This window comes from Tamandua tetradactyla, chromosome 1 (genome assembly GCF_023851605.1).
Source record: "Tamandua tetradactyla isolate mTamTet1 chromosome 1, mTamTet1.pri, whole genome shotgun sequence".
NCBI classification, from domain to species: Eukaryota; Metazoa; Chordata; class Mammalia; order Pilosa; family Myrmecophagidae; genus Tamandua; species Tamandua tetradactyla.
This window is the reverse complement of record NC_135327.1, coordinates 3,198,438-3,218,583: the sequence shown is the minus strand read 5'-3', so window position 1 is coordinate 3,218,583 and position 20,146 is coordinate 3,198,438. Positions and strand designations below refer to the sequence as shown.

At 52.4% G+C, this 20,146-nt stretch overlaps 1 protein-coding gene across 1 annotated transcript in view; it reads right to left on the bottom strand.

Moving 5' to 3' along the window:
- Positions 1–1,223: 1,223 nt before the first annotated feature.
- PTGIS (prostaglandin I2 synthase) overlaps positions 1,224–20,146 on the bottom strand; it is a 67,035-nt gene continuing 48,112 nt past the window's right edge. The window contains exons 7-10 of the mRNA XM_077167105.1: positions 6,852–7,020; positions 5,878–6,059; positions 4,544–4,695; positions 1,224–1,982 (exon numbers count right to left, since the gene is read on the bottom strand). Coding sequence (XP_077023220.1) covers positions 1,838–1,982; positions 4,544–4,695; positions 5,878–6,059; positions 6,852–7,020 — 648 coding nt within the window. The 3' untranslated portion in view covers positions 1,224–1,837. The remainder of the gene's footprint in view (positions 1,983–4,543; positions 4,696–5,877; positions 6,060–6,851; positions 7,021–20,146) is intronic.

The following is a 20,146-nucleotide window of genomic DNA, read 5'->3' as shown; positions in this document are numbered from 1 at the left end:
CTGTCTCGATGTGTCCAGTTGTGTGTGTGTGTGTGTGGTTGTGTGTCTGTCTCGATGTGTCCAGTTGCATGTGTGTGTGGTTGTGTGTCTGTCTCATTGATGTGTCCCCACGTGGCTGCCTCTGGCCCTGTCCCCCCTCCGCCCTGCCACTCCCGTGAGCCCGAGAATGAACAGCTGTCCGTCCAGCGTCTGCCTGTTCCGCAGCGGGGTGCCCTGGGCAAGGCCCTCGCCTCGTCTGCAAGGGGGACATGCCCGTCCTCTCTTCACAGAGCTGCTCTGAGGGCAGAACTGTGGTTTCTACAGCACCTGCTACAGGCATCGAGGGGGCACTCAACAAGCCGGAGCTCACGTTAACTAACTTTACCATCAGAGTAAAGGTTCCAGGAACTTCTCTTTTTCATCTTTCTCCCCCGAAAGCTGAGGCACAGGCCTCGCTGGCATTCCTGGAGCAGGTCGGACCACAGGAGGGCCTGGCTCCCACCCTCCAGCAGGGGCTCAGCCTCGAGAGGCCCAGGCCGGGGGGACCGCGAACGGACAGCCGGGCCGGGGGGACCGCGAACGGACAGCCGGGCCGGGGGGACCGCAAACGGACAGCCGGGCCGGGGGGACCGCGAACGGACAGCCGGGCCGGGGGGACCGCGAACGGACAGCCGGGCCGGGGGGACCGCAAACGGACAGCCGGGCCGGGGGGACCGCGAACGGACAGCCGGGCCGGGGGGACCGCGAACGGACAGCCGGGCCGGGGGGACCGCGAACGGACAGGCCGGGCCGGGGGTCCCGTGAACGGACAAGCCTGCGAAGCTGGAGTCCTGATGGACCACAGGGCGCAGGCCCCTATGATGGACCCAGTGTGGCCGGATCTTCCAGGTTTTCAGGAGAAATGGACATTTTGAATCAACTCTCCCAAAGATTACACGATGCAGCTACTGTAATGGTTTTTTAACTATACTTCACACAAAGCATGTCTGCAGGCTGAAAATTCAGATCTAGGACACATGAAATCAACACCTCCTTTCCTTTGGGCTTGACCAGTGAAAGGTCCCTGGCTGGTTCCCCCAGCGCCCCCGCCGGGCATGTCTGCCTTGCCCCGAGGATGCCCGCCTCTGGCCCGGGTGGACGGCCCGGGAAAGCCCTCCTGCATTTTCTCAAGTATCAGTATGAATAGAGAGGAAAGGACTGTCCAGAGGATGGAGCTTCCAAGGAAGCTCATATTCCAGAGGGAGTCCTAATGGGAGTCCAGCATTAGCTGGTTTAATCATATGTTGGGGACAAGCTGAACTCAGCGGACACACTGCTGGGGCCCGGGGGGCTTCTACTGGCCACAACTGGACTTACCAGTCGTTAAGTGCCTGGACAGCCGCCTCTGGGCGCTGGGGTCTCATGGACTGACCCTGTGTGTGCTAGCTCTTTTCTAGAGAAGTTGTAGGTTTACAGAACCATCATGCACGCAATACAGGATTCCCTTACACCATCCTGTCACTAATATCTTGCATTGGTGTGGAACATTTGCTATAATTGATGAAAACACATTTTTGCACTAGCTTTTGTGGGTTTCCTAAGGTGAGAGGTGCAAGGTGAGCTGAGCAGGAAGAGCCTAATTTTGCAACTTAAACTTTGAGCAAATAATCCACAGGGCTTTCCGTGTCTTCTGTTTATTCACCGTCTCTCCACTTTCCCTTTTACTCCCACCCTACCCCGGACATAGCCTCCTGGCATAAAAGCAGGAAAGTGGGCATTCAGAGCTTCGCTCCCGGGCTTTGTGTGTGGACACAGCAGGTCGGGAGGCTGGGGCCGCCCTGGTGGAGGCACGTCCGGGAGACCCGTATGCTCCCGGGCGTCACACGCGGATGCGGTATCGGACCGGCACGTCGCGTTCCGGCTGCATCAGCCCGAAGCCGTACCTGCTGGAGTCAAATCCAGGAATCTCGGCGTCTGGGCTGACCAGCTCCAGGTCCAAATGCACCAGCACCAGGAACACAAACCTGAAGAGAGATGGCGTGGGAGGCATGAGGTCCGGGGGAGCTTACCTGGAATGACACAGGAAGGCAATGCGTCCTCCTGAGTTTGACCCCAGCCCTCAGTTTAGGAAAAGTGGGACGAGGAGGAGACTGAGCAAGCAGAGCACAAGCCCCGCTCCCCAGCCCCGCGGCGGTCAGGCAGGCCCAGGGTCTAGCTGATGGGCTGTGAGGCACCGCGATGTGTGCCGATTCCAGGCCAAGCATTTAAGAGCTGGTGTGCAGCTGTCCAGCTTTCTCTTCTCCTGCGGGCCTCGTGTTGAGATGGGAGGGGCAGAAGACGGAAGGGGCTTGGCCTCTGAGTCTCTGCCTGGAAGGCGGCCCCCAAATCCACAGCTGACTTTTGATGAGTGAGAGAGACACCTCTGCTGTCACAAGCCACTGAGGCTTGGAGGTTCTTACAGCAGCACAGCACAGCTGGCCCTGACCGTCCCAACACACACAGCCTGTCTTCTCCTCCGGGGATGCTCACCGTCGGCCCTGGTCAGCTCTGCCGCCAGCCGTCCGTGCCTGTCTGAGAGTTAGAACCAGCTGCCCGTGCCTCAAGACATGATGCTGCCACCCGCGGTGAAGGCATCCCTATCCCCGTCTACCCGCCCTGCAAGAACGCGCGCTCTTTACCGCCACCTTCTGGAGAACTGCCGTAGTGAATGCGCACAGCTGGACCCTGTGCCCAGCCACCCCAGCAGCCAGAGTCCCGTCGCCGCCCAGCGCAGGACGCAGCAGACTGGAGGGCTTCGCTCGTCTTACTGACCGAGTGAAGAGGGGGGAAGCTGGACAGCATGCTGGACGGGAGAGCTGGGCACAGGGCTAAGCCTCTGGGGTGGGTATGGCCCTCGCCATGTTCCTTTCCCTTTCTGGGTCTCAGCTTCCCCTTCTGGTTAGAGGGGAAGGGTAGATGGGTCCCTTCCAGCTCAGTAGCTGTGGGATGCCAGACACTGAGTTTTATAGGCAGGGGAGCTCCAAAATCACACCTTAGATTTCAGTCTTGGCACCTCCACTTCCTAGCATGTGACTGTGGCAAGTGATTCAACTTCTCCAGACTCAGTTTTAGACTGATTCCTACCACGCAGGCTTGCCATGACGATTGGGTGACAGAAAAAACAACCAGCTAATTTAGTGAAACACCGTGCGCCAGACATTGTGCTAAGCATTTATATCTATTATCTCTTTTATCTGTCCAAAAACCTTATAAGGCAGGAATGACCGTCAGTTCTGCCATAACACGTGTTAAGAATCTGTGAATTTGTCCCATCATGATCAATGTATTGGGAATAATCTGAACATAATGTGCATTTCGTGATTGCTTATATGTAATTTCATTGGGAAGGTACATTAGGTAGATACCGAAAGCTCCACTGGCTGACGCGAACTCCAACCCACAGAATTTACAGAAGGCAGCACCCTCTGCTCACTGGGTGGGCTGCAAGCCACACCCATTCACATGGGGGCTACAACTTGCCCTCTCATTTCAGATAATCCTGCATCCACCCCTGGGCTGCAGCCTGTCCAACGCCCACTGCCATCTGCACACTGCACGGCTTTTTCAAGAAGGGCCATAGTGATTGTAGCATTTATGAATGTTATGTATTCCATAACCATTTTAGCATGTGTACATGTGTTAATATTTTTTTATCAGGCTCCTATCTTTTATTTAATGTTATTAATTATGTCTTTGAGTGCTGTGCACCCAACTCCATTTCCCCATGATCCCTGTGGGTTTTGATATGTGATTTTGCACAGAGGGTGACTTCTGAGGAACACATATGGAGCATTAGAGCAGAACCAAAAGTAATGATCCCCATTTCACTGATGGGAAAACTGAGGCCAAAAAGGCAAATGTAACCTGCTCATTCACTTAGCATCATTCCTGGCACATTTATAATAACAGCAATAATTACGATAGTAACTAACATTAAATGCTTACAATGAGTCAGGAAATGGGATTAAGAACTTCAAAAATACAATCCGTTCAATTCTCCTGACACCCCTGGAATGTAGCTGGGATCCGTTTCTCCATTTTCAGCTGAGGAAGCACAGCCAAGAGTGGTCACTCAGCTTGTCGGGACTGAGTAGAGGTCATAGCCCCTGGCCCAATCTCTTTGTGATCATGGGAACTAAGGCCCTGGGGTCCAGGGAAGAGACCGTGTGGGCTCTTGGTCCCATAGCGTGGAGATAACCAGGCGGAACGATGAAGCGCGGCCGCTTCCTGCCGAGCACCTCTGACCATGCCACAGCAGCTGCAGCTGGACAGGCGGGCTCAGCAGGACGGACGCCCTGGGTCTGGTATTCTGGTATTTGGACACCAGGCTTGGAGGCGAGAGCCTGTTGCCAGTTCTGATTAAATCAAAAGAAATCAGAAATCTGGTCTTTCACAGGAGTTCTGATTTTTAAGAGCTGGCACACATTTTAAAAACACTGAGCAGGTCAAATAAATAGCCTCGTGGCGGGCTCCGGCTCGCAGGCTGTGGGTTCGGAGCCTCTGCCTTAAGCCCCCGCAGCTGCCTCCCTCTCGGGCCCCAACTCACTGTTTGATGCTGTTCACGGCGTAGGCCCTCCCCAGGCACTGGTTGTGCCCCGCTCCCCACGGCATGGTGTAATTCTTCAGCCGCTTCCCGGCCTTGTAAAAGTCCTTCTTCTCTGATCCATCAGGGTTCAGGAATCGGTTGTATTTAAATACCTGGAATTTAAAGGGCCCACTTCTGACACACACTCCTCCCCAAAGCCACACAGGCACAAGAAGAATGTATGAAAATGTTCACTGCAGTCGTGTTTACAAGAGGGAAGCCCTGGAGACAATGTTAACTGATAGGGGACTGTTGAGAAGTTTGTGACAGCTGTTTACAACTGTCTGCGCAACTGTCTGTGCATACAGACGTGGGAAGAATTTCTAAAACAGATTGTTAAGTGGCAAAAGCAAGTCTCAGAATAGTGTGCACTCTAAGGGCCTATGCACACGCCTGTATATTCACGTGTGTGTGTCTGTGTTGTGTGTAGGTGTGCAGAGACATAAAAACAATGGAAAGGTTATATTCCAAACCATCGTTAGGGCGCTCTCTGGAATTGGAGAGGGAACGGAATAAAAAAATATTGCCATACATATTTCTTTATATTTCTACTTTGAGTTACTTTTTTTTTTTTTTTTGCATGGGCAGGCTCTGGGAATTGGCATGACAGGTGAGAATTCTGCCACTGAGCCACCGTTGCACTGCCCCTACTTTAAGTTACTCTTGTAACTTAAATTAAAATTATTTTTATAAAAGGAAATACTAATTTCCTTTGGTTACATTGTACAGTGGTAAGGGAAGGACTGTTCTGGACAAAGGGTGTCTAATAAAATGAACCAGTGGATGGATGGATGGATGGATGGGTGGGTAGGTGGATGGGTAAGTGGGTGGGTGGATGGATGTGTGGGTAGGTGGGTGGGTGGGCGAGCATCTATCATGGGACCTGGCCCAGAGAAAGCAACCAAATATATTAACAATGCAAAAGTTTGCCTCATTTTGAAGTCCAGGGACAGGGAAAAGTGTTGGGAAGCTGGCATCATAGCCTTCTGGGAAAAAAGGAGAGTCACTCACTGATAACATTCCCAGCTATCACTTATGGAGCCCTGAGTGTGGGCTGGGTGCTAGGCAGGCCTTCTCTTATATAATCTCATTTAATCTTCCTGATAACCCCACGAGACAGGTGCCTCATGATGTCCATTTTGCAGGTGAGTAAATGGAGGCACAGGGAGGTGAACAAACTGGGCCAGGTGACCCAGCGAGCAAGCAGCAGAGCCCGGCTGTTATGCGGCTTGGGCCCCTCGTGAAGCTGCCAATTTCCCCACAGCCCCTGCCTGCCCAGGCACCCAGCCACTGACCTCTGGGTCTGGGTAGACTTCCGGGTCCTTCTGGGGACTCAGGAACGGGAAGAGGAGGAGACGGTCGCCGCGTCGCAGGGTGAATTCCTGTCCGTCGGCCATGGGCATGGCCTGGTCCACCAGCACCTCGCGGGTGAGGAAGGGCGCGGCAGTGAGCCTGAGGCTCTCACTCAGCACGCTGTCTGCAGAGGCAGGGGTCCGGTGGGTCAGCAGGCTGCCCTCCATCTGCTCACACCACACCCCAGCCCCCATTTTACAGGGAAGGTCGGGAGACTCAGAGAGGGTGCGTGTCTTGGCCATGGTCACACAGCAAGGCCGAAAGTGATGAGCTGATAAGCTATGATCCCTCAGGCCCCTCAGAAACCTTGGACAAGAGAAGATTCTGGATCTGGCCTTAGAGAGCTGTGAAGGAAGGTGGGAGCCAGGGAGATAGCAGAGATTGGGGAGAGGGGAGGGCCAGCAGCGGTGGCTGTTTCTGCCTTCCCAGCACATGTTCTCCATCCTCCATCCCCCATCCTCCATCCCCACTCTCAGGGCTGGGCCACAGCGGCTCCAAGCTCCTGGGATGAGCTGTGACCAGCCGAGAAGGGACTCCCAGCCCCTCCAGGCCCGTGACTGGCCCGTAGCCCAAACAGAGCCAATGAGCCCCAGTTCTGGGAATTTGGATGCTGAGCCCACACCGGCCTGGAGCTGCTGGTGGCCTTCTTGCAGCCTGTGGACGGGAAGCAGGGCCAAGCGATAGAGGGACTGGGGTCCTGACCACGACAAGCTCCCAGGCCTGACGTGAGAGCCGCTGGACACTGGGCCACATGCCCTAACACAGGCCCCTCCCTCGCTTCCGCCCTGAAGTGAGGCGGGAGCTCCAACCCAGCCCCCCCGGGGCCACGGCCTCGGGCAGCTGGGATGCGGCCTGGGGGGTGCTGGGTGGAGGAAGCCAGGAGGCCAGGCCCCGCTCGGAGGTGTGAGCAGCTCACCGAGCACAGGCGTGCAGTCCAGAAGCTTCTGAGGGAGCGCAGTCGTCTGGGCGGAGGGCTGCTCGGCCTGGGCGCGGATGCGCTGCAGCTCTGCGCGGACGGCCGCCAGGGCCTCCGGCTGCTTCAGGAGGTGGAGCAGGAGCCAGAAGGCGGCGGGACCCATGTTTCCCTGCAACGAGAACAGCTCCTGTCACGCCAGCTGGGGGCTGCCGTCTGTGTCCAGGGCACAGCCCTGGCGGAGGCCTGGGGCTCCTTAGGCCTGGGTCCCTGCCTGGTCAGACGTCTAGGGCTGGCCGAGGTCTGTGTGTGGCCGCAGGTCTGCCTTGTGACGTCTGTGTGGCCCTAAGTCAACTTCCAGGCCATTCCTGGCATCTGTGATCTCGAGTGAAATCCCTGACTCTGAGGTCAGGTCGTCGTCATTTCTCAACAGTGGCAAAATGCTGGTGATAGAAACAAGGGCCACCGGTGGAGGCTGTTACTAACATCCGAGGACGCCCGTGCGCTGGCCGTGACCCTTCGCCCCTCCCTGCGCCGCAGCCCTTCCCGGGTGAGTTGGCCGGTGGTGCCCCATCAAGGCACAGGCGGGTTCCCGCGCCCCGCGACGCTCGGCTCAGCCACGTCACTGGCCAGGAGTGAGACCAAAGCGACAGACGGACGGTGCCAAGCCCAGGCCTTCGGAGCCCCTGTGTTCCCGCTCGGGCACGTCCGCCACTGCTGCAAGGAGGCCGCGCCTGGCAAGCCCGTGATCCCCGGGTGGGGATGAGACACGCGTGGGGCAGAGCTGAGCCCTGTCTCGATCGCCCACCCACCCCACAGACGGGACCCAAACAGATGCTGATCAGCGTGGCATTGAGTTCTCACAGTTCTCTGTCATACAACAATAGCTAATGATACGATACCTAAAAACTTGCTTTCAAAGATGGTTAATCATTCTCAATGTAACTTGGGATGCAAAAATATCCTTATGTGCTGGTTTGAAAGGATTATGTCCCCTAGAAAAGCCATGTTTTCATCAAAATCCCATTTCATAAAGGTAGAATAATCCCTATTCAATACTGTATGTTTGAAACTGTAATCAGATCATCTCCCTGGAGATGTGATTTAATCAAGAATGGTTGTTAAACTGGATTAGGTGACGACATGTCTCCACCCATGTGGGTGGGTCTTGGTTGGTTTCTGGAGTCCTATAGAAGAGGAAATATTTTGGGAGAATGAGAGACATTCAAAGAGAGCAGAGCAGAACGACATAGCCACAAGAAGCAGAGTCCACCAGCCAGTGACATTTGGAGATGAAGAAGGAAAATACCTCCCGGGGAGCTTCATGAAACAGGAAGCCAGGAGAAGAAGCTATCAGATGACGCTGTGCTCGCCATGTGCCTTTTCAGATGAGGGAGAAACTCTGACTGTGTTTGCCATGTGCCCTTCCACTTGAGAAAGAAACCCTGAACTTCATCGGCTTTCTTGAACCAAGGTATCTTTCCCTGGATGCCTTAGATTGGACATTTCTATAGACTTGTTTTAATTGGGACATCTTCTCGGCCTTAGAACTGTAAACTAGCAACTTACTAAATTCCCCTTTTTAAAAGCCATTCCGTTTCTGGTATATTGCATTCTGGCAGCTAGCAAACTAGAACACCTTATATGCTTCATATGTTAAAATTCTATCAGTCAAAGCACAATGGGGAACAGTGAAACGCTTATATGATGGAATATGTCGTGGCTACAAAAAGGTGGGACATCAAAGGGCACACGACAAACTGAATGAAGCTTAGGGACAACGTGTTGTGCAAAGTAAGCCAGAAACAAATGAATAAATATGCTAAGGAGATTGTAAGCCCTTGTAGCAGCCACACTTGGTCTGAAGTTGTAAGTGTATTTCTGGATTCTGAGACGCTATATGTATATCAGCTGGTATTTCCCTGGGACTCTGAATAATTCTGTGACACCTAAAACCCAGAAATGGAGCTGCAGCCCTGAAAGTTAGCACAGCTATATATAATAAGAGTTAAAGTAACCAAAAAAGAGATCAGGCCCTGTTCTAGTTTGCTAGCTGCCAGAATGCAATATACCAGAAACGGAACGGCTTTTAAAAAGGGAATTTAATAAGTTGCTGGTTTACAGTTCTAAGGCTGAGAAAATGTCCCAATTAAACAAGTCCATAGAAATGTCCAATCTAAAGCATCCAGGGAAAAATACCTTGGTTCAAGAAGTCCAATGAAGTTCAGGGTTTCTCTCTCAAGTGGAAGGGCACATGGCGAACATGGTCAGGATTCCTGTCTCATCTGGAAGGGCACATGGTGAGCACAGCATCATCTGCTAGCTTTCTCTCCTGGCTTCCTGTTTCATGAAGCTTCCCTGGGAGGTGTTTTCCTTCTTTATCTCCAAAGGTCGCTGGCTGGTGGACTCTCTGCTTCATGGTACTACAGCATTCTCTGCTCTCTCCAAATCTCTTTCTTTCTCCAAAATATTTCTTCTTCTATAGGACTCCAGAAACTAACCAAGACCCAACCAAATGGGTGGAGACATGTCGTCACCTAATCCAGTTTAAGAACCACTCTTGATTAAATCACGTGTCCAGGGAGATGATCTAATACAGTTTCAAACATACAATGCTGAATAGGGACTAGAAGAAATGGCTGCCTCCACAAAATGGGATCAGGATTAAAACTTGGCTTTTCTAGGGTGCATAAATCATTTCAAACCAGCACAGACCCCAACTAGAATGTAAAACAAAGCAAGTCTGGCTGGGTCTAAGGTAAGTTAGGATGCATGGCAGAAAATGATAGTGTATATACTCTAGACCTACTCCTACTGTATGAGACCAACGGCAGAGAGGTTTCTTATGTTGAGAACCTAAATTTTCTGTAATAAACATAATCTAAATATACCTGTCTGGGTAGCTCATTTAAACAACCCAAACTCCGGGAGTCCAGAATGGAAAAGAGGCCTTGTAATTCTGCTTTGCTTAGTATAATACCAGGATACATCTCAGACTCTGGTGGGCTGTTAATTGGAAAATATTGGTAAAGTCCCTTGAGGATTTGAAAGTAGAAAATATATCTACAGAACTATTAAACTTTCCCATCTGGGTAACTCCAGGTACCCTCTCAACCACTGGGGACTCCCAAGAAAATAGGCTAAGCCGTAGAGTTTGAGCCTTACCCTTATAAAACTTATTTCTGTAGGGAAGAAGCGACAATTACCCACAATGAGGCCTAAGAGTTGCCTCCAGGAAGCCTCTTTGTGGCTCAGGTGTGGCTTCTCTCTCTCTCTAGGGCCAGCTCTGCAAGGAGAATAGCTGCCTTCCCTCCTACGAGCTACAAGCCATCCAGGGGTGAGAGTCTCCCTGACAACGTGGGGTGTGACTCCCGGGGATGAGCCTGGCCCTGGCACCATGGGATCGACAATGCCTTCCTGACCAAAAGGGGGAAAGAAATGTAATAAAATAAGGTGACAGTGGCCAAGAGAGATGACACAGAGTCGAGAGGCTGCTCTGGAGGCTGCTCTTACACAAGCTTCAGTGAGACAGCGCTGATTGCCGTGGTTTGCTAAACCCCAAACCACATCCTTCCTGCTACTTCTCAAGGACACCCAGGGCTCGAACTGACTCTGTAAAGGTTTCATGCACTAGGTTTGCCTTCCTGGAACATATAATTCCCAGAAGGCTCCTAGGTCAGACAGATCCTGAAAACCAGAGGGGCCAGGCTCTCCAGGATTATCAACTCATCACATCCCCCTGTCCTTCACTGTGGACACCCGTTCTCAACACAAAAAAGTCAGAACAGGCATTGCCCAAAGGTCCCTATAGATTAGGAGAAGGATTAAAGGAGAAGCAGGAGGTATGACAAAGAAAATGTGTTTTAACAAATGAGTATGGCAGCTGAATCACTCTATTAATATTCCTTCTGGCCTCCAGTGTTTCGAAGCAGCTAGAAGGAAAAATCTGAGATGGTGGAGTGGTAGCCCTCTGGGATCTGTTCTGTAACTAATTGTTGAAATGTGCTTTGAAAATTATTGCTTTTTCTTTCTTTGCTTTGTAAATGTTATCTTTTATGATTAAAACATTAAAAAATTCTATCAGCCATGTGAAGAATAAATGTGCGTGTGTACATATACAGGAAAACACAGCAGTAATCAATGATGATTATGAAAGCTGTTAATTTCTTGAATGAAAATTATTTAAAACTCATCAACACTTAAATAATTAGGAAAATGGGTGGAATTTCTTTCTCCCAGGCTTTGGCCTTGGCTGAGCATTTTTTTTTTTTTAACTTTTTTATTGTATAGTATAATAAAGCAAAGAAATAAAAAAGCAATAGTTTTCAAAGCAGTCTTCAACAAGTAGTTACAGGATAGATCCCAAAGTTTGTCATGGGCATACGATCTTCTCAGATTTTTCCTTCTAGCTGCTCCAGAATATAGGAGGCTATAGGGATTAAATTTTTTTTTATCGCCACAATCGACTGTTTTTCCTTTTTCTGTGTGAAAAATAACATACATGCAAAGAAGCTATAAATTTCAAAGCACAGCACCACAATTAGTTGTAGAACATATTTCAGAGTTCGACATGGGTTACAATTTCCCAATTTTAGGTTTTTACTTCTAGCTGCTCTAAGATACTGGAGACTAAAAGAGATATCAATTTAACGATTCAGCATTCATATTCATTTGTTAAATCCTATCTTTGCTGTATAAGTGCACCATCACCTTTGATCTTTCCATCCTTCTCTTTAGGGGTGTTTGGGCTATGATCATTCTGAATTTTTCATATTGGAAGGGTCTGTCACTAATATGGGGTAGGGAGATGGAACTATCTGATGTTCTGGAGAGGCTGGGCCCTCCAGGTCTCAGGACTTATCCGGACCAGGAACCCATCTGGAGGTTGTAGGTTTCTGGAAAGTCACTCTAGTGCCTGAAACCCTTGTGGAATCTTATACATCGCCCTAGGTGTTCTTTAGGATTGGCTGGAATGGTCCTGGTTGGGGGTTGGCAGGTTATGATAGGTAGCAAGGTCTACCTGAAGCTTGTGTAAGAGCAACCTCCAGAGTAGCCTCTCGACTATTTGCACTCTCTGCCACTGATACTTTTATTAATTACACTTCTTTTCCCCCTTTTGGTCAGGATGTAATTGTTGATCTCACGGTGCCCCATCTGGATTCATCCCTGGGAGACCTTTCCCACATCACCAGGAAGAATTTCACCCCTGGGTGTCATGTCCCACGTAGGGGGAGGGCACTGATCTCACTTGCAGAGTTGGGCTTAGAGAGACTGAGGCCATATCTGAGCACACCAGAGGTCCTCCAGAAGTAACTCTTAGGCATGCCTATAGGTAGTCTAAGCTTCTCCGCTACCTACATAAGATTCACAAGAGGAAGCCTCATGATCGAGGGCTTGGCCTATTGATTTGGGTGTCCCTAAAGTTTGACACAGTATCAGGGGATTCCCTGATGCTCAGGTTTAATAGTTCCATAGTCTTTCTCCCCTCCCTCAGGGGACTTTGCCAATACTTTTTTATTATCTGCTTAATACTCTAATGTATCCAGGCATTAGAATAATCTATACAGGATTAAAGGACCTCTTTCTCATTCTGTGCTCTCTGTGTTTCAGTTGTTCAAATGAGCTATGTAGATGGGTTGAATTAGATTATGCACTACAGAAAATTTCAGTTTCAGATCAAATAAACTTTTCTCCATTGGTCTCAAAGAATATGTGTGGTTTTAAAATATAGACACTGTCTTCCTTACCCCTGTGTTCTGAATTACTCTAAACCCAACCTTTTTGGCTTCATTTTTATCTCTAAGTATCTGGTTATATAAATAAAACATCTCTCAAAATCCAGAAATAATAATCACCACTCTGGACTTACTGTATCAGCTCTAAAAGCTTACAATCCAGGCCCCTGTTTTCTTATAAGCATTTTCTAAAGGTGAGCATACCGTTGTTGTTTTTTTGTTTCTGGCTGATTTTGTCTCCCCAAATGTCCCACATGTTCATTCACTTCGTTGCATGCCTCACAACTTTGTTCTTTTTGTAGCAGCACAACCTTCAATTATAAGCATACACCATCGTTCCCCATTCTACTTCTCTGTGCATCCTTCAGCCACCTGCATTCATCAGGCATCATGAAAAGGGCCAAAAGTTCACAGTCCATCAACATTCTCAGTTTTAGATATTTTCATTGTTCCCAACAGACAGAAAACCAATAAACACACCCTCACCAAATAGGAGATCTAAACCTCCTCTTAACCTTGTCCATCCCCCCATTATTTACCTCTGCTGTAGCTGTGGTAGTGCTGACGGTTTCCTTTTGAACACAGCCCATAGCATGCAATGGCAGTCTCCCCCCTGTACACTGGACATAAACACTCTTTGTACAAGAATCATATCTTTGAAGTAGTTCTTGTGAGAACTAATTCATATTTGTAGTGTTAATCAGTGGGACACGTAGGTCTATACAACCCCTTTCAATCTCGTTCATCTTCAACATGGTACTATCACTTACAGACCCACAGGAGAATCACCTTCGCTCCCATCTATATCGGCTGAGCATTTTTAGTTCTCAGCTATTCGGCATGTGGCTGAACTGCATACAGGGCAGCCCTCAGCGGGCTCCAGGCAGGGTGGCATGCCAACTAGTCTCCATTCGGAGGAGGAGTTTTTACATCAGTGACTAATCCTACTCACTCATAATAATGGCACATTAAATAGTCACTAAATATCACGCTTGCCTGGTGATTTCAGCCCTAATTGCACACAGGCAAAAGGACCTCACTGCAACGATATCAGCGAAAGTCTGCAAACGACTCGGCGCCTAGGGACGGAGGCCAGCTGGGCAAGGGCGCTGTCCACCGGGGGAGAGGGGCGACTGCTGGACCGCAGCTGGCTAGGTGCTTGGGTGCTCAGGGAGGGATGTCGCCTGCCGTGCAGGTGTCCCGCCCCCCCCACACTGGTGTCCTGTTACGGGTGGAGGCCAAGACCCCAAAGGCACAGCAGGGGCGCGGGCGCTGCCGTCCGGGACCCTGGGAGAGGGTGAATGGGGGGGCCCAGAGCGCTGGGTGTGCTGCGGGGGGGGGGGGGGAGGGCGCCGCTGCCTTCCTGTGCTTAAACCTTCAGGGTGGCTCTGAGGTTTTTTTTTCATGGAAGCACTACTGCAAGTGCACGGCAGTGCTTGGCGTGGTTTTTTACAGCGTTCTGCCACGATGCAGAGAGACGCTCATGACACAATATTAAGTGAAAGGAGAAGATGGATTTTAAAAAGCCACACGATGTCGACCACAGAAGAAAAACATGGAAAAAGGCCACAGAGAAATATACCAAAGCCTTAACAACGGCCAGATGGATTTTCTGTCCTTTTTCTTAAGTGACTGTGAAGTCAGCACCATGGAAGTGCCGCCCCTGGCTCAACCCTCCCACCAGCCTGGCACCAGCGCTGTTCTCAGACAGGAAAACCCAGTCCCCACCCGCTGCCCAGCATGAGGCAGGCTCAGTGACAATGGTCAGGTGAGTCCCTGTGCCCCAGGGCCTGAGGCAGCCTGGAGGGGGAGGGGGAAGAGCCCTGGCGGGGACCCGAGCTGAGTCCCAATCCCAGCTCCCATCTTCTGTGTCTCTGGACAAGTCGTGCCCCCTTCTGGGCTCAGGACACCCCGCTCTGGGCTCAGGACCTCCCTGGGTAAAGGGCTAATGAGGTGCTCATTCCTGGGTCTGCCTTGGGGGTCCTGGGACAGAAGGGAGGCCGAAGGCCCCTGGAGCTGGGCACAGGGCAGGCGCTCAGCCTCATCACCGCCCCCCGCCCATAGCCGTGCACCCCCCCACCCCAGGCTTGAGAACAAGTGGAGGAAGTGGGGCGGGCTCGGCCTTCTGGAGATTTATTCCAGCATCTCAGATCTGGGCGTGACAGCAAGGTCACCGCTGTCTGCTGCCCGTCACTTCAGCAGCCCAGGGGACGGGGGCGATAAATAATTCAAGGCGGGTTAGCACAGCACCGAAGCCAGCTCACCTCACCCGGGTGGTCCGTCGGGGCTCCTGCTCGCTAAGGACAAAGCTGGGTGGAACCCAGGGGCTCAGGGGCTCACCTCGGCTTCCAGGGACAAGCTGCACGAGTTAAGGGAGCAACTGAGGTCGCCCACTCCAGCGTGCAGACGAGTGTGAGCAAGTGTGCTCATGTGTGCACGTACGGGTGTGACCCACAGTTAAGGAGCGCTGCCCTGGCTACCCTGGCAGCCGGGCCTCAGTCTACCAGGACACTCCCATCTCATCCCATTCCCTGCCGCGGGAGACAAAGCCCAGAACCAGAGCCCTGTCCTCAGTTCTCCCTTCTCTGCGAGTGACAGCAGCTGACCTTCAGGGTCAGACCCGTCCTCAGGGAGCCACGCACCTTTGGCCGCCTCCTCACCGTCCTGTGGCCACCGATGCCTGCAGCCCTCGCCTACCCCTTTCCCTCCACTTCACTCTCAGTCCATGTGGGTCACCTGCGGTTGACCCCAGCCGCCCCAGACCTCAGGTGTGGCCATGGGACCCGACCTGGCCAACCAGTCCCAGAGAGCCACCCAGAGAGGGCCTGTGACCCCCGCCTGGCCGATGGGATCTGCGCTAGAATTCACTGGTGTGGCTAAATCACACAGAGAGAGAGCCAGCCTGAGACAAAACCAAGACAGAGGAAAGCAGAGCTGAGGGATGCAAAATTACAGATAATATTTAGTTTTCATATTTTGTGATAAAAAATTATTAAGGAAAAAAATTATTAAGGGAATAAAAATTTGCCCTAACTACAATCTGGTGTCCTGCATGGGGATCATGGAAGAGAGAGATGTCAGTAACGGGAAAACCGGGGCAACCTGAATCAAGAATGCACTTAGTCAACAGTAAAGGAGCAATGGTCGTTTCTTAGTTTTCACAACTGTACTATGGTTGTGGGTTAGGGGAAGTGGAGTTCAGGGTATTCAGAACTCTCTGTACTATTTTTGCAACTCTTTTATCATCTAAAACTATTTCAGAAAAACACCACCGAAGGAAAAGAAAATTCCAACCTCGTGCACAGCGATCTCTCTTTTTACCCCTGTACAGACTGAAGCTGAAGCCCAGAGAGCGAAGTGACTTGTTAAAGGTCAGGCAACTAGGCCAGGGCAGAGCCAGGGTCGCCAAGTCTGATCCTAAGTACTTCTTCCGCCGCCCCTCCCTCCCGCCGGGCCCCAGGACTCCTGTTCTGACGCTGGGTGTCTCAGCTGGGCGGGCAGACTCGGCTGCAGACACAACCACCCTGCAGTGCCCGCGGCCCTCGCCGGCCCCTAGAACCCCCCAGAGCTCCAGGAGGGCGGCTGAGGGTCACACAGCCAAGTATGGGCAGGTCAGAAGGAATTGGATGTGCTGATGGGGCCGAGGGGGGGTGGGGCACGTGACATGGCAGGGTCTGTCCTTGAGAGACCAGCATCATGAGGGCTGCCTGTGGCCAAGCCTCTCCATCCTGGGGAGATATTCCTGGGCTGTCTGGCAGGTGGGGTCAACCCAAAGCACCTGGCAGGGTCACCCTAAAGTGTCTGGCAGGGCTGCCCCAAAGCACCAGGAGGGGTCGCCCCAAAGCACCTGGAGGGGTCGCCCCAAAGCACCAGGAGGGGTCGCCCCAAAGCACCTGGAGGGGTCGCCCCAAAGCACCAGGAGGGGTCGCCCCAAAGCACCTGGAGGGGTCGCCCCAAAGCACCTGGAGGGGTCGCCCCAAAGCACCAGGAGGGGTCGCCCCAAAGCACCAGGAGGGGTCGCCCCAAAGCACCAGGAGGGGTCGCCCCAAAGCACCTGGAGGGGTCGCCCCAAAGCACCAGGAGGGGTCGCCCCAAAGCACCTGGGCAACGCAGGCCTCAGCAAACAGCAAACGCCCCTTCCAGGCCCCAGTCCCGCCCACCTCCCCTTAGCGGACCCCCCCCCCCCCCAGGGCCCTGCACGGAACCTCCCGTGGACCCCAGGCCACCGCACAAGCAGAGATTCCAGGCTGTGGGTGCTGCACTCCTGGAGCCCGAGAGGACCAGAGGGGGAGTTTGTAAACTGCTCAGCAGGACGGCTGGCCCATGTTTCCTGACACCTCGCTCCCACTCCTTTCTGACAGCAGAGGGCAGCAGCCTCCTCGCAGCCTCCCGGCCCGCGCCGTCACCCGGCCAAGCTCCGCGCACGCGGCCCCCGCGCCCCCGCCCGCTCCCCACCCTCCCAGCCCTGACGGGCAGAGGCCCTGGCCCGGCCCCTCTCCAGCCCCCACCTCACCTCGCGCTCTGTGACCTCTCCAGGACTGCAGCTTTAAGGGCACCTCCACCCTGACAGCTCCCTAAGGTGGGGGCCCTCAGCCCGGCCCCCAGATGCTCCTCTCCAGGTGCTCCCCCCACTCCATCTCAAACTCTCCCAACCTGCTCCCCCAAACCTGCTTCTTTCACAGCACCCCCATTCCTGTCCCCAGTAGCTCATCCTTCCTTTCACTCAGGCCAAAACCTTGGCATCAGCCTGACAGCTGACCTCTCCCAACACCCCACGCAACACAGACCCGGGGGCTCTACCCCGAGGTGCCGCCGGACCTCGGCCACCGACCACTGCCGCCCTCCTCGGCTCTGCCTGCCCCTGCCCCGTCCTCTCCCTCCTCCGGCCTGGTCCCCCTGCCCCCACCCCAGCACCGCGGCCCCTCCAGATCACAAGGTTCCCCGTCTGTTCAAAACCCCCGGGGGCCTCCCCTACCGCCACGGCCTGCGGGGTCTGGCCGGGCGTGGCCCCTCCCTGGCCTGCACCCTGTCCCCCACCTCGGGGCCTCTGCACTTGCTGGTCCCTCTGTCCCCAGGCCCTCAGACCGCAGGGCTGCGGGGCGCGGCCTCACTTGGCTCGGGGCTGTCCCCCAGGCTGCCTTCTCCCTCCACCCCATGTAAAGGAGCTCCTGCCAGCTCCCCTCTGCTGCTCCCGCCCCTGCCTTGTTTTCCTGCTGGTTATCGCCAAGACTTCATATGCTTTAATCATCATCTTCTCCTATCAGAATGTCAGCGCCCCAAAGAATGGGATTTTGATCTGCTCTGTGCCCAGCACTGAGTCAGCCCTCATAGGTGTTCCTGGGACGATGCTCTAGTTTGCTGGCTCCCGGAATGCAATATACCAGAAACAGAATGGCTTTTAAAAAGGGGAATTTAATAAATTCTAGTTTACAGTTCTAAGGCCGAGAAAATGTACCAATTAAAACAAGTCTATAGAAATGTCCAATCAAAGGCATCCAGGGAAAGATACCTTGGTTCAAGAAGGCCGATGAAGTTCAGGGTTTCTCTCTCAGCTGGAAGGGCACATGGCGAACATGGCATCATCTGTAGCTTCCTCTCCTGGCTTCCTGTTTCATGAAGCTCCCTGGGAGGTGTTTTCCTTCTTCATTTCCCAAGGCCGCTGGCTGGTGGACTCTGCTTCTCGTGGCTGTGTGTGTTTTTCTGCTCTGCTCTTTCTGAATCTCTCATTCTCCAAAATGTTTCCTCTTTTATAGGACTCCAGTAAGTTAATCAAGACCCACCCGAATGGGTGGAGACATGCCTCCAGCTAATCCAGTTTAACAACCACTCTTGATTAAATCACATTTCCAGGGAGATGATCTAATTGCAGTTTCAAACATACAATCCTGAACAGGGATTAGAAGAAGCGGCTGCCTTTACAAAATGGGATTAGGGTTAAAACACGGCTTTTCTAGGAGACATACATCCTTTCAGACCAGCACAGACGTGTTTACTGAGCACTTGCTACCTGCCAGGCACTGCTGCGGGCATTTTACCCACATCGGTTCCTTCCATCCTCACGACAACCTCTTAAGGAAGGTGCCACCACATCCATTTCACAGGTGAGGAAACTGAGGCACTCGCCCTCCCCAGCCTCTGCCTGCAAGGGCTGTCAATGGCACGGAGAAAACTAAAAATAAGTTGCAAGTCAGTGGGAGAAGAATTACCCCCAAAACATCAGCCTGTCCAACTGTCACTACCAAGGCGGGGCCAAGAGAAGGCGAGGGCTGGGCCAGGGGCGGGCACAGGAACCACGCACACGCGTGCAGCATCCCCGGCTCCTCTTTCTCACTCCCATATTTGGTCCATCACCAAACCACTAACTCTGTCCCCCCAACATTCCAGAACCTTCCCCGTCTCACCATCTCCACAGCTACTGCCTGGTCCTGTCACTGTCATTTCTCACGGGCCTCTGGTGGCCTCTGTCCTGTGCTCAGGACACTCCCAGGGCTCCCCACTCACCCAGCGTCAAAGCCCACGTCCTTCCTGGGCCGTGGGGCCTGCTCTCCTCCCTTAGTCACCCCCCCACCCCCACCCCGCTCACACCGCCTCACCTACTCTCAACTTCTTGCTGTTTCTCAAATACCAGGCATGATCAACCCCAGGGCCTTTGCACTTGCTGTTTCCGCTGCCTGGAATGTTCGATCCCCACATTGTCCCCAGATCCCCAAATCTAGCCCATTCTCATCATTGGGGGCCAGCTCAAACATCTGCCCCCAGGGCAGCCACCTGCAGACCCTGTTTACTACCCTGCATATCAGCATCTAAATCACCATATGTGTTTCCTTGATGGACTGCCCATCCCTGCCCCACAGCTAAATGTAAGCAACTCTGCAGCAGGGTCTTTGCGGCTGGTGGAAAGCACACAATGGAACTTTCAAATGATTCTACAAAATACCTGGCATGCACACTTTCAAAATGTCAAGGTCATGAAAAACAAAGAGGCAAAGAAACTGTCCTAGTTTAAAGAAACCTAAAGAGCCAGAATGACAAGACACGATGGATGGTCCTGGACTGGATAACCTATACGAGGTCTCACTGGGAAAACTGGCCACACTGGAACGTGGCTGTACGCTGAGAGCGACTGCGCATCTGGTGTGAACCCGCGGCACTTGGTTCCTGCACCACGGTCGGGGGTGGGGGTGGGGGAGTGTTCTCGTCCTCTTAGGAAATGCACATGTGAAAGTCATTGGGGTAGAGCGTCTGCAACTTATTTGCGAATGATTCAATAAAATAATCACAGTAAGAGCGAAACCAAATAAGGTAAACATTAACAACTGGGGAATCAAGGTAAAGTATTGTGCTGGTTTGAAATTATATATGTCCCCTAGAAAAGCCATGTTTTAATCCTAATCCCATTTCGTAAAGACAGCTGTTTCTTTTACTCCCTATTCAGTATCACACATTTGAAACTGTAATCAGATCAACTCCCTGGAGACATGATTTAATCAAGAGTGGTTATTAAACTAGATTAGGTGAGGACATGTCTCCACCCATTTGGGTGGGGCTTGATTAGTTTCTGAA